Here is a 12,935-nt window from a genome sequence, read left to right on the forward strand (position 1 = left end):
CCCAGCACTTTATAAATTTGGCACAGTGGCACATACTTGTTTATTCCAGCATTTGGGGGGGTGGAGGCAGGCAGATCAGAAGTCCAAATGTTTCCAAGGCTACGGAGTTTGAGACCAATCTGGGCTGCATGAGATCCAGTCTCAGTAAATAGATAGGTAGATAGATAGATAGATAGATAGATAGATAGATAGATAGATAGATAGATAGATAGATAGATATAGATAGATAAAATGGTATCGTTTGTAGTTCCTTTTTGTTTTAGCCCCAGATTGGTAGCTCCTATTATCAATTAGCAGGGCACAGTAGGTCAAAAAATAACTACATACATGTATTACTCTTGAGGAAGTATGAACAAATCCTGGAAAGGCATACTTAAATCAATTGGTCAGACCTTACATCAGTATTTATCAGGTCACAGTATTTCTTTCTAACTCATCTGTCCTGCAAGAAACAAATCTTGGTTCCTCAAGAACAGCAAATCTGCACTTCCCCTCCACCACTTCCTACTAGGCATCTGAGTCCAGCAAGCATTTACATTTGGCCTAACTGTCCTTCCATGCAAGAAACCAATGAATCTGACAAGTTAGCTGTTCTTGTGCCTAAAGGGTTAAGGGAACCATGCAGCTTTTGAATGGCTCAAATTTCCATTGCCTACTAGTAGAGAAGGACTACAGGGATACTGAAAGAGTTCCCACTGATCTCTCCCAACCCTGGCATCCATCCACGGAGTTCCTTGGTGAATACTGTTACTGGGTCACACACAGAACACAGCCATCAAATAAAGAGGTCATTCAAAATAGTTCACTATATGCATACTAAATTTGGCTTAAATTGTTATTTTACTTAATTATTTAAAATAAATGGGTTGCTTGTTAGATTTGAACCTTTTAGCCAGGTCCTAGGGGTGAAAACTATTTCATTATAAGGCTAGCAAATCAGAGTGGAAAACAAAACAAAAAACCAAAATCAAACAAACCAAACCAAAGCTCTTCATTTGGAGAGAAGCAAGCCTTTCAGAGGTGAACGTGGCCTTTCCTTGGCAGTGTGAGTGCAGAGTAGAATGGTGGGAATGCAGTTTGGAGCTCTGTGCTTACTTGACAGACTTTGCAAGGATGAGGCTAATTCAGGAAGGACTTTAGACCACAGTGTATTTACTGGGACAAACTGCAACCAGAAGCACGCCACGCCTATAAAAACAAACTGCTGGGCTACAACCCCACTACTTTGCACTTTGTCAAGAACATGCCAGGAGGAGGTCCAGACGCCTTGTATATTCTCAAGATGCCTGGACTCCACCTCTCAGAATTAAAAACAAGTGCAAGCTGCAAACATCTGACGGTGTAGCCCAAACTCCTCCTGGCTCAGACAAGGTGAAAAGGCTGGTGTACCGTGAGCAGGCGCTTGGGCAAACCAGCCAACTTGTTCAGTGCGGCTGAACTAGGAGGAACAGGCAGCAATCTGCCCTTTACTCTGTCAGAGGGGGAAGGGCTTGTACTCACTGGAAACAAAATCCTATAGTGTTTCACTTTCCACAGCTCTCTTCTATCAGCCAGGGAGTATAAAAACATCGATAACTAAGTTATTTTACCTAGGCAGAGCAGGGCATAGTAAACAGCACTCCGAGTAAAAGAACTTAACAGGATCACACACAATCCTTGGAAGCCTGTCCACAGGAACGAATCCCTTCTCACTCTCGCATGTCTAGTGGGTTTCTCTGTGGCATTACACAATCAGCTGGCTAACTGCCACTCGTTTGCCCAACACTTTCCCCGTAAGATGGTTTAGAATGAACTACTAACCTTTTGTTCTTAAGTCTTATTGTCTCCAATAAGCCCCTCTACTCAATGCCATTTATTTTAATATCAAGGAGTTCTCAGAGCAATGGGCTAAAGGAAGAGGTCGTAAAGCCCAATGGCAGAATAAAAGAAGGCCCTGAGCAATCTTTGCTAAAAATAAAACCCATTTGGAGCTCACTATTTAGAAGCCTGGTTCTTCAGCTCCCTCTGATGCCGTGTGTTCCACCTATTTCAAATAAATTATTTTTTAGGTGATCTACAGTTGGCTGCTGCCAACACAATCCTAGCTGGGTAGTCTTTATAAGGCTGACTATGACCGAGACATGCCTGTGAATAGGTATAATGACATGCAATTTGCAAAGCACGTTTTCTGAAATCTATGCATCTTTAAAACAATGTGGTCGGTACTGTTTCTTGGTTACAAACTTCCATGTCAATTATCAATTTTTTGGTGTTTGCTTTAGAACTGAGCCATCATGCTGAGTACTGTGGTACTAAGTAGACGGATGCATGAGTTTCAGGACAACCTGGAAGACGCTCTCTCAAAAACAAACACCTGAACTGTCAAGGCTTACAAACCCATGTTTATGTTTCACACATGGCGCTAACATTCACTTCATGCGTGTGAGCATGGCTGCTCTGTAGGAGGCAGAAGTGGGCCTTGGATTCTCTGAAGTGGGAGTGAGGGAGAAAAATGGGTGCTGGGAATGGACCTTGAATCCTCTGAAGGCACACTCTTAACTGCCGAGCCATCTTTCCAGTCTCTCTACACACACACACACACACACACACACACACACACACACACACACACACACACACACACACACACAGGTTTACAACTGTCACTATTAAGACTATCACAAAAACACCCCCATCAGAATTTTAGTAATAATACTCTTACTGGCCATTATTATAAACAGTGTAACAAGCACCGGGTCTGCCAGCCTGTCTTCACTTTAACACTGTGAAGTGACTTTCCTGATTTGATTTCATATGCACCCGACTCTTATAATGCACCAGCTACTTTAGTCAGTTCAGGCAGGAAATTGTTTCACATGGATCAGGTCCTCTTAAATAGGATTCCAACAGATTGTTGGCTTGAATAACATTTAAAAAAGATTTACCTTTATTATTTTTAATTTTGTGTGTGTGTGTGTGTGTGTGTGTGTGCGTGTGTGTAGGTGTATACATGTGAATGCAAGTGCTCACGAGACCAGAGGCATTAGATTCCCAGGAAAATGGACTTCTGTGCCACTGTGAGCAGGCCAGCATGGGTGCTAGGAACCAAACTCACATCTTCTGCAAGAACAAACAGTGTACGACTCTAACTACTGCATCTTTTCTCCAGTCCCTTTGGACAGAATTTTCCCCAAACATAGAGGATTCTACAGTTTTATTTGAGGTACCAAGAAAATTTTATTCATGTAGGCTATATCCTCACTTTTTTGGAATGTTTAATGCTCTGACTTTAAGAGAGGCTTAAAAAATGTAATCATACAATACCCAATTTATCTCATCCAGAAGAAAGCCATAACCTGTCTACAAATAACCCAATTACAGTGGAAAATTGAGGCCTGCCAATGAGATGCTCCTCTCATTTTTATACAAGCAGCTGAGCCTCAAGACACTGTCACCTCGGAATCAAACCCATAAATTACAGATGTTAAGGAATAGTAGTTTATTATGGTCCATGGCAAAATATTTAGATTATTTCAACCCAGCTCTTAGTGAGTTCTGGGTCTGACCGCAGGTGGAGAGTGGGATTCAGTAGGAAAGAAGTAGTGAACGCTGATGCAAAGTAAAAACCGACTCAGACGCTGAGTTTAAATCCTCAAGTTTAAAAGGCATGGGAGCAGCAGGAGACACCAACCCTGAGAAGTCATCCAACAGTGAGAGTCAGAGAAACGTCACATGGCCTCTTCATCGTAGTCCCTAGAGTGTAGGCCTAGAGGTGACAGAAGTGGCTTAGAGACTCAGAGGATATCCTCAGTGGCTTCACAGCTAACACTGGCACAGTTAAGTGCAAAGCACTCATGCTACCACGCTGTCCCACTCGTCAGCTGCCACAGCTGCCTCATAGGTCAGCAGAGAAACAGAGCAGCCAGTCTCAGGGCGTACAGCTCATTAGTGGGAAGTTGGGAGGGGCTTAGGCTGGAAAGCCTGGTTCTGTATTCAGTATGTACAACCCAAAGCAATGCTTTAAAACCGAACAGCCAACTGCATCTGTGAAGTGTCTGCCTGAAGCAGAACGGACATTACAAACACTCAAGGTTACCCAACCGTACGAGAAGACTTTCTCTGACTTGACGGCTCAATGTGCCTATGGGAGTCATGGTTGTTGGGGCTAGTATATGTCTCTTCATCTGGTTAGAACCATAAAAATTCAATGCTATAAATGGATAATGTGCATTTAATAAAAGATGAAAAAGAAAAAGACACAAAGTAGTATACACATCACTCATTTCTGAACATGCCATTACATTAAAATTAAATTACTAACACCCATATTTAAATAGAATAAATCAATATTAAAATGTCTGCTATAAAAGTGTGAAATCTCAACTACAATATAAAAACTGCCCAAACACAAATTTAATAAACAACAATAAAATCCACAATTTAAAGTAACTGAAAACAATCAAGAACTAAGTGGGGAAAAAAGAATCACATGGAAGGACCTTTTATTGTAGATTATAAAAACAGGGTAAGTCCTTGGCGCCTTGGATTGGCGTGCATTTCCTTCCCACCATCTTCCCAGTCTCCCACAGACTGCTTTCTGTGACCCTAAGTAGTCGCCTGCGATCTATAACCCAAAACACAAATGGAGGAAAAAGTGCCCAGTAGGTTCTTGTGAGACACATTACTAGAGAAATTAACTCAATAAATACACAAGAATTTAGTTTTCAAAGAAATAAAGCAAATAATAAAGCGGAAAGCATTCTTGTCATAGTTTAATCGTTCTGGTGAGTCGGAGGCACCTCAAGACTGTGCTGCGGCATTATCATCTTGCTTTGTCACATGTCACATGCCTGGAACAGAATTCTGGCTAGTGGAGGTTTGAAAAAAAGAAGAGTTTTGTATGTGGTTCACATAGCATCGAGTGACTACAGATACAATACAAGAATTTTGATGTGAATTATTTGTACCCATTTTATACTATTGAGAAAATTTTTAAATTTAAGTTACAAAGTGAGTATTTTTTAGCACATTTAGTAACAACTATTTATATAAACTATCATTTTGTTTGGATAACCAAATTAAATTTGAACATAATTAAAGAACACTTAACTTTCAAACAACATTTAAGGAATACAGTTACAGAACTGTTACACTGAGAGTTATGTACACGTACTAAAAGAGTACTGAAGTTTCTCAAACCCATTCTTTTGAAAGGTTTTCAATCCTTAATATAATTCAGTGTAAAACTTCAAAATGTCTGCTCGGTGTCACAGCAGAGTGAGGTGGAGTCGCCGATCGCAGAGCAAATCGCGTTTGTTATCTGACTCTCCCGACAGCCATTACCACTGACACACACATGTTCAGGTGTGGTTGATTCCACCAACTGCACAGGAAATGTTCAACTCAAAAACGGCCCAAACAAGTGACGACTAGGAATGGCTGAGTCTCGCTGTGCCTGTCAACTCTGCCTTACATCCCAGTTTTGCTACAAACTATCTGGTACTTTTGGGTTCAGTAGTTGGGGTTTAAAAAAAAAAAGTCAAACCTATCTACAGAATATAAAAAAAAGTGTATATATACATTTGATAAACACTCACACACACACACACACACTCACACACACTCACACACACTCACATGTCTAGAAACCAGCACCTAACCACACCCCATTCCTTACTAATGACAACAAATCAGTAACTACATAAGACCAGCTTAGACTCTATAAGGCTATAACAGCATATGGCTAAAAAGGTCAAACAAGCACCCACACTCAGGTCGCACTCAGCTTCCTCCTCATGATTTCTGACAAGCAGGAACACCATTTATATAACAGACCAGAGATCTGAGTAGAAAACCACAAGTCTGGATCTCCCTCCCTGCTGTACAGATGAGAGCCCGTCCCACGAGATCACTGAAGCACACAAACGATCTTTACTCCTAATCTAAACAAACGTGAGTCAGAACGCTCTGAAACGCTGCATCCTTTGATTTCTTCATCTTCTCAATTGCCCGATGCAAGTCCTGCTGCTGCACAGGCCGGATTTCATCTTCGTCATGACTAAAATGCAAACAAAACCATAAAATTGCCTAATCTCTTTAGAGTATACATACCTAAAACTTTTTAACAACATTAAAAAGATGCATGTGTTAAAAAATAAATTTGGGGGTTGGGGATTTAGCTCAGTGGTAGAGCGCTTGCCTAGCAAACGCAAGGCCCTGAGTTCGGTCTCCAGCTCCGAAAAAAAGAAAAAAAAATTGTTTTTAATTACACAAGAATATAACAATAGTTTCTTCCCCCTTCAAGACCCCAAAGAAAATGACAACACATTGGACCCATTCTTCTAGATGTTATCAATATATGAGTATATGAAATTCACAAAACACTGTTTTAAGATGTATTTTTATTTACTTTACATATATGAGTGTATGTCTGCATGTACATATGTGCACTGTGTGTGTGCCTGGAGCCTGATGAGAAGAGGGCATCAGGTTCCCGGGACCTAGTGCTACAGACAGTGGTGATCCGCCATGCGGGTGCAGCCGGTACACTGAGCCCGCCCCTTACAAGGCACTTTTGGAAAGCACTGAGGAGTAAGAGGAGTAAGAGCAGCATGGCTCTGTCACTTCCCACCAAGCACGAAAGAGCAGCGCATTCTCATTAAACCTGGCAGCTGTTCACACAGAAGCACAGTTCTAACGCCATTCTTGTGAATAGAGAGCCAAAGTCCAGCACTTCTAGGTACAGACATGTATTCATGTGCATGTAATAGCCTTTTACAAGACAGAAGTAAAACTTAACACTCTTCATTTTAAAAACAACTAATTCAAGTCCTCTTCACTTTGCCAAACACAAAACAAGATAAAACAACAACAAACCCCTGGTATATTCTTCTACTTGGTAGTTTACAGACACGTGGGGGAAAGTATTTCAGGGAAAACAGGGTGATTCAAGCCTGATAACCAGATTTTCCCACTGAGATGTTCAGGCCTTTCAATTGTTTTGCCTTTCATTATTAATGTAATTAATTAAGCAAAGTTTATATGTCATTTGTTAATTTCTTCTTTTATTTTTTTCTGCTAGAAGACCTTTAGAAGGTAGATTTCTGATGATATTAAAATAATCCCAACTTGCTAACTAGCTGGAATTATACATGGGCAGTGCACACACAGAACACACCTCTCACCTGCGGCAGGAGGGAGCAGTATGGTTCTACTGTCTGGAAGGAGCTTCATGCAAAAGCAAGTGAGTTTTAAGAGAAACTTACTATGGCACCACACTGGAATTAGATGCATGGACATCACAGGCTGGAAAGCCAGGGTCACATGGTATGAAAACTTCAGAGTAAGAGGAGTCAGCAAACTCCTTTCCCATGACCTCAAGGGTATGCTAGTTTACTAGAAAATTCTTTATCAGAGAGCTGACACTCTGAAAAGATACATGGTGTAGAACAGCTTCAGGAGAAAGGGATTTTCAAAATCTTTCTCAAAGGAGTTAATTCAGGGTTAAGTAAGTTTTGCTGAAATAAGGATGACAAAGTTGATTTCTCAAACTCACCACACTTTCAAAGTGGTTTCAAGTGAAATTTACTGACACAGAGAAGGCATGTTAATAACTGCATTGCTGTTCAGTTGAAGCCCTGCACACACTGCCCCACACGCCTTTCTTATTATGTGTGAAGGTTCCATTTCTACACAGAAGTGAATCTGAAGGTTCAGAAACAATCTACAGATTCTAGAGAACCCTGTTTCCCTAACAAAGAGGGCAAGCCTGGGTTTCTATGAGTCACTCCATGTTTATCAAATGAAGCTCAGCATTCTGCCCCTTAGTTCTAGAACACCTCCTTAGCAATTTTCTACTTACAGACTTCTTTAGGGCAATGGCAATAAGGGTGGGGAGAAGCTTAAGAGGTTAGACACTGGTTGGGCCAGCATGAGGACCTGAGTAGGAGCTCACATTTAAAAAAAGAAGGTGGTGTGTGCCTGTGATCCCAGGAGTGGGGGAGGCTCTGACAGAAGGGTCCCTAGAGCTTGAGCCAATCTAGAGACCTCTGGGCCAGTCAAACCCCCATCATCTCAAAAGCTAAGGTGGTGAAAAACTGTAAGACATCTACTATCACCCTGTGTGCATACAGATGAACAGCTATCCACATACATACACGAACACATAGAGAAAAATGCCAATAAATAAAAAAGGCACAAGCTGCTAATGCAATTATCTTTTTCTATAAGTAATCTAGTATAAAGCAAAAACAACAATAATCACCTCATCAAAAATGTTTGACAAATACCAGTCTACACAGAGTTACTTACCTTTCTTCTGATGTAGAATTGACATATTCCCTGACGCAGAGGAGGGCAGCATCTCGACACATTTCTTTTAGGTCACTTCCTGAAAACCCATCAGTTTCCTGGGCAACTTCTAGAAGATCTACATGTCTATCCACCTTAAGTAAACATAAAGCATGTTTATAAGCAAAATACTTACAAATATCCATCTGAGAATTAATGTTCAGAATGTCCTAACAGCGAAGTAAAGAGAAACAGAAAGCTAATAGTTCGGGCTAGAGAGATGGCTCAGCAGTTAAGAGCACTGACTGTTCTTCCAGAGGTCCTGAGTTCAAATCTCAGCAACCACATGGTGGCTCACAACCACCTGTAGTGAGATCTGATGCCCTCTTCTGGTGTGTCTGAAGACAGGTACAGAGAAATTATGTATAATAAATAAATCTTTTAAAAAAAAAAGAAAGCTAATAGTTCCATAAAATTGCAATTTTCAAAAAGAATAACAAACAATATTATTTTCATTATTTGTCATTACAACTGAAACATGTGCAAGTGTCTATACTGAGTGTGTCTTTACACTTCAAATCCCTTTCGAGCGTGAAGCAACCTCGATACTAATTCAGTTTAGCACTTGGCTTTGTCCTTCTATCTAAGCTTACGGGGCTTGGGGAAATGTAAAACATTCTACTGTACAGACAAGAAGAAAATAAACCAGGAAATCAATGTATTCCTATTTATTATCCACAACCTGAGGTCTCGTTTCCAGTGCTAAGCAGCTTATGCATATAATTTTCACTTAATCCTGCAAGTAAGCAAGACAATTTTTATATTCTATTAATAGTCTGAAGGCTGGGCAAGAGTAGACAGGTCACAGAAGCAGCCATGTTTCTCCCATGCACTCATTTGCCAGTCATCTCCTTCACGCCAATGGGATGGATATCACCTTTTTACTCAATTTCTAAGTATGGAATATTTTGTTTTAAGAACAGTAATTGTATACAAGGAAAAAAGATAAAATAAGTTGGGTACAGCGGTACATGCCTGATATTCTATCACCCCAGCTCTCAGGAGGTAAATCAACAAGAACAAGGGAATGAAGGCTAGCCTGGGCTACCTATTAAGTACCAGGCCAGCGGCTGCTGAGACTACACAAAGTACCTACCCTTTTCAAACAACCAAATTTTGAAAGGAGAAATTATGAAATTCTTAAAGAATAATTTGATAAATATTGACTTAAGCTGTTCTTTGAAGGTCTAAAAGAATTCTATGCTGGATCTACCTGGCCCTGGGTTTTTTTAATTGGGAGATTTAAACTTTTTTATATTTATTTAATTTCACATGTATAAATGTTTTGCCAGTATGGATTTATGTTCAGTGTATATGTGTGCCTCATGACCATGGAGGTCAGAAGAGGGCATCAGATCTCTTGGAACTAGAATTAGGACGGATGTGTGCTGTCATGTGGATGTTGGGTCTTCTGTACTCTAAGTCACTGAACTGTCTCTCCAGCTCCTTTTGGGAGATGTTTAATTTCAATCCATGGCTTGTTATAGAGCTATTTAAATTATTTACCTGTCTTGGTTTACATTTAGTAAGTCATGTAAAAAGTCACCTACTTCTATTACATTTTCTACTTTGGTATAGTTTTAAATCTATGCCTTCATGATCTCCTGAATTTCCTCGGTACTGCAGTGTCTCCCTTCTCATCTCTGACTTTATTCATTCAGGACTTCTCTTTCTATTAACTGGACTAAAGAAAGGTTTGTCAATCTTCTCCAAAAACGAACTGTTTGTTTCACTGATTCTTTGTATTATTTAATTTTTTGTTTGTTTCTATTTCATTAATCTCTGTCCTGATTTTAGTCATTTCACTTGGTCTGCTGCTTTGGGAATTTTTTTTCTTTCTTATTTTTCCAGTGCCCTAAAAGGCATCATCAGGTTATTTGAGATCTAAGATTTTTTTAAAAAAAAGATTGATTGATTGTTTGTTTGTTTGTTTATTATATAAGTACACTGTCACTGTCTTCATACACACCAGTTTGTTTGTTTGTTTGTTTATTATATAAGTACACTGTCACTGTCTTCATACACACCAGAAGAAGGCATCAGATCTCATTACAGATGGTTGTAAGATACCATGTGGTTGCTGGGAATTGAACTCAGGACCTCTGGAAGAGCAGTCAGTGCTCTTAACCTCTGAGCCATCTCTTCAGCCCTAATGTGAGGCTTTTAAAAACACAATTAAGAGGGGTTGGGGATTTAGCTCAGTGGTAGAGCGCTTGGCTAGGAAGCGCAAGGCCCTGGGTTCGGTCCCCAGCTCCGAAAAAAAGAACCAAAAAAAAAAAAAAAAAACACAATTAAAACTCAGATTTTACTGAAGCATCATTATGCCTTGGGCATATAAAAAACAATGAAACAAGTCATTTGCATGTTAGCAATTAACCAGGAACATTCATATTTTGCATTATAAACTAATTAAAGACTAATCCTTACGCTTTTATAAATATATTATAGAATGCTAATGTCTCTATAACCATGGCAAATATAATTCTAAAAACTTCCACAGACCTTACTGTGTTTAAAAAATAAAGACTACTAAAATGAGTTTAAATTACATGTAAGTTACTTCTACGTTTCAATGTGACTTAAATTTCACTATGTATACTCACCATTTATATGTACAACATCTACACTAGCCTACATATGTTGTTCAAAACATTATTAAGTTGCCAGGCAAGGTGGCATATGCCTAGATAGGTGAGTTCCAGTCAGCCAAAGCTATACAGTGAGACCCTGTTGCTACAAACATGTTGGCCTGGCGACAATACAGGCCTTCAATCCTAGCACTCAGGAGGTCTCGAGAAGAGGGGGTTTCTGAGTTTGAGGCCAACCTGCTCTATCGAGTGAATCCTAAAACAGCCAAGGTTACACAGAGAAACCCTGTTTTGAAAGGAGAAAAAGTTATAAGCCATCACCTTGTGCAATGTATCATATCCTTAAATTCCTGTTCATCTGGTGGTTTGTTGAGGCAGACTCTTGCTATTATAACCCAGGTTGGCCTTCAACTTTCAGTTCTCTTGCCTCAGCTTCACAAATAGTAAAACTTAATTGGGTGTACCACCCAACTTAAATTATTTTAAATTAAGTAACCTCAACTATCTTCTAATTATTTCTGGGAATAGTATATGCACACTAATTCAAAAGACTTGCTTATTGGTTTTTTTCTCTTGAACGATATCTCTCCTTGTTAAAGGTTTACCAATGAACAATGTTTAATTTAGATAGCACTATAAAATGTCTTCCTCAAAATAGTTATAAATTATTCAATTAATAGGCAAAAAGCCATGTCAGTTTTGTTTTGTTTTTTTTTAAGTTTTTATTGTATATGAATACACTAGCTTTCTTCAGACACACCAGAAGAGGGCACCAGATCCCCCTATAGATGGTTGTGAGCTACTATGTGGTTGCTGGGATTTGAACTCGGGACCTCGGGAAGAGCAGTCAGTGCTCTCAACCTCTGAGCCATCTCTCCAGCCCCATTTGTCAGTTTTTAATCTAAGACATAAATTCCTTACCTAGAATATAGTATTTTAAGAATTTTCCTGAAACTATACAAAAGAATAATCAAGAATATGCAGCTTTCTTAGAAAAGGCTACCTGGCTTTATCTTGGCTCCCCAAATGGTTAAGAATCACAGATCTAATCCTTGCAAACTGGTCAGCTTTTCAACTTTTATACATAGTATAAGTAATTGCTATAAAATTGATAAGTGACACGTTCAAGTGACGTTGGGAGGTGGGGTCTGACAAAAGGTGTTTGATTCATGATCAAACCAATTTTCCAAGTTTGAGATTTTTCTTTATTTTTTATTTTTGCTTTCATTTTGCTAGCTTGCCCCTGTGCTTTTGATAAAGTATCAGAATGTAACTGGATATTGTCATCATGCACTTGAACTTTCTAACATCCAGAATTGTGAACTAAATCAATCTATTATATTCTATTACAGCAGCAGAAAATAGCCTAAGAAGAAACAAATTAGGGCACTGGAGAGATGGCTCAGTGGTTAAGCACCACTATTAACGCTCTTCCATAGGTTCAGGATTCCACTTCCAGCACTAATATCGTGGCTCTCCAAGTGTCTCTAACTCCAGTTCTGGGGATCAAGCTACCTCTCTGTCCTCCACGGCATTGCATATACATGGTACACTTAACTACATGCAGGCAAACCCACATAAATAAAAATAATGTGCCAATCATATATATAATTTTTAAAAGAAACTAATTAAAGCATTGCTCCTAAGGAAAACAAGAAAGTTATCGGGCAGAAAAATGTAAAACCAGAAAGAGATTCACTATCAGAAATAATGATCCATCAAAAAAAAAAAATACTAATGTTTTTGTTTTTTAGTAATAAGACAAACTGATTCTAAAATCCCATGGGGGTGGGTGGAACGACCTGGTGTGACAGTACAAGACACTGAGTACTAGCACAGAAACCCAAAAGACTTCCTCAGCTGATCCAGACAAGGACATGACAACAAACTCCAACGAGAGAACAACACTCAGGATCTGGCCTTGAGTCAGCTGAGTCAGAGCCACATGAGGGCCACATTACAGTTTTAAGGGCCACATAAATTTCAAACACATCGAAGATCTGAAAACCTAAGACAAAG

At 39.5% G+C, this 12,935-nt stretch overlaps 1 protein-coding gene across 5 annotated transcripts in view; it reads right to left on the bottom strand.

Moving 5' to 3' along the window:
• Positions 1-4,192: 4,192 nt before the first annotated feature.
• The window catches only part of Atad1 (ATPase family, AAA domain containing 1), a 66,464-nt gene continuing 57,721 nt past the window's right edge, over positions 4,193-12,935 (bottom strand). For 4 of the 5 annotated variants that reach the window (XM_039080657.2, XM_039080662.2, XM_039080671.2 and 1 more), the window contains 2 exons: positions 8,290-8,423; positions 4,193-6,037 (listed from right to left, as the gene is read on the bottom strand). In XM_039080657.2, coding sequence (XP_038936585.1) covers positions 5,917-6,037; positions 8,290-8,423 — 255 coding nt within the window. In that variant the 3' untranslated portion in view covers positions 4,193-5,916. 5 annotated transcript variants of the gene reach the window in all.

The sequence above is a fragment of the Rattus norvegicus genome, chromosome 1 (genome assembly GCF_036323735.1).
Source record: "Rattus norvegicus strain BN/NHsdMcwi chromosome 1, GRCr8, whole genome shotgun sequence".
NCBI classification, from domain to species: domain Eukaryota; kingdom Metazoa; phylum Chordata; class Mammalia; order Rodentia; family Muridae; genus Rattus; species Rattus norvegicus.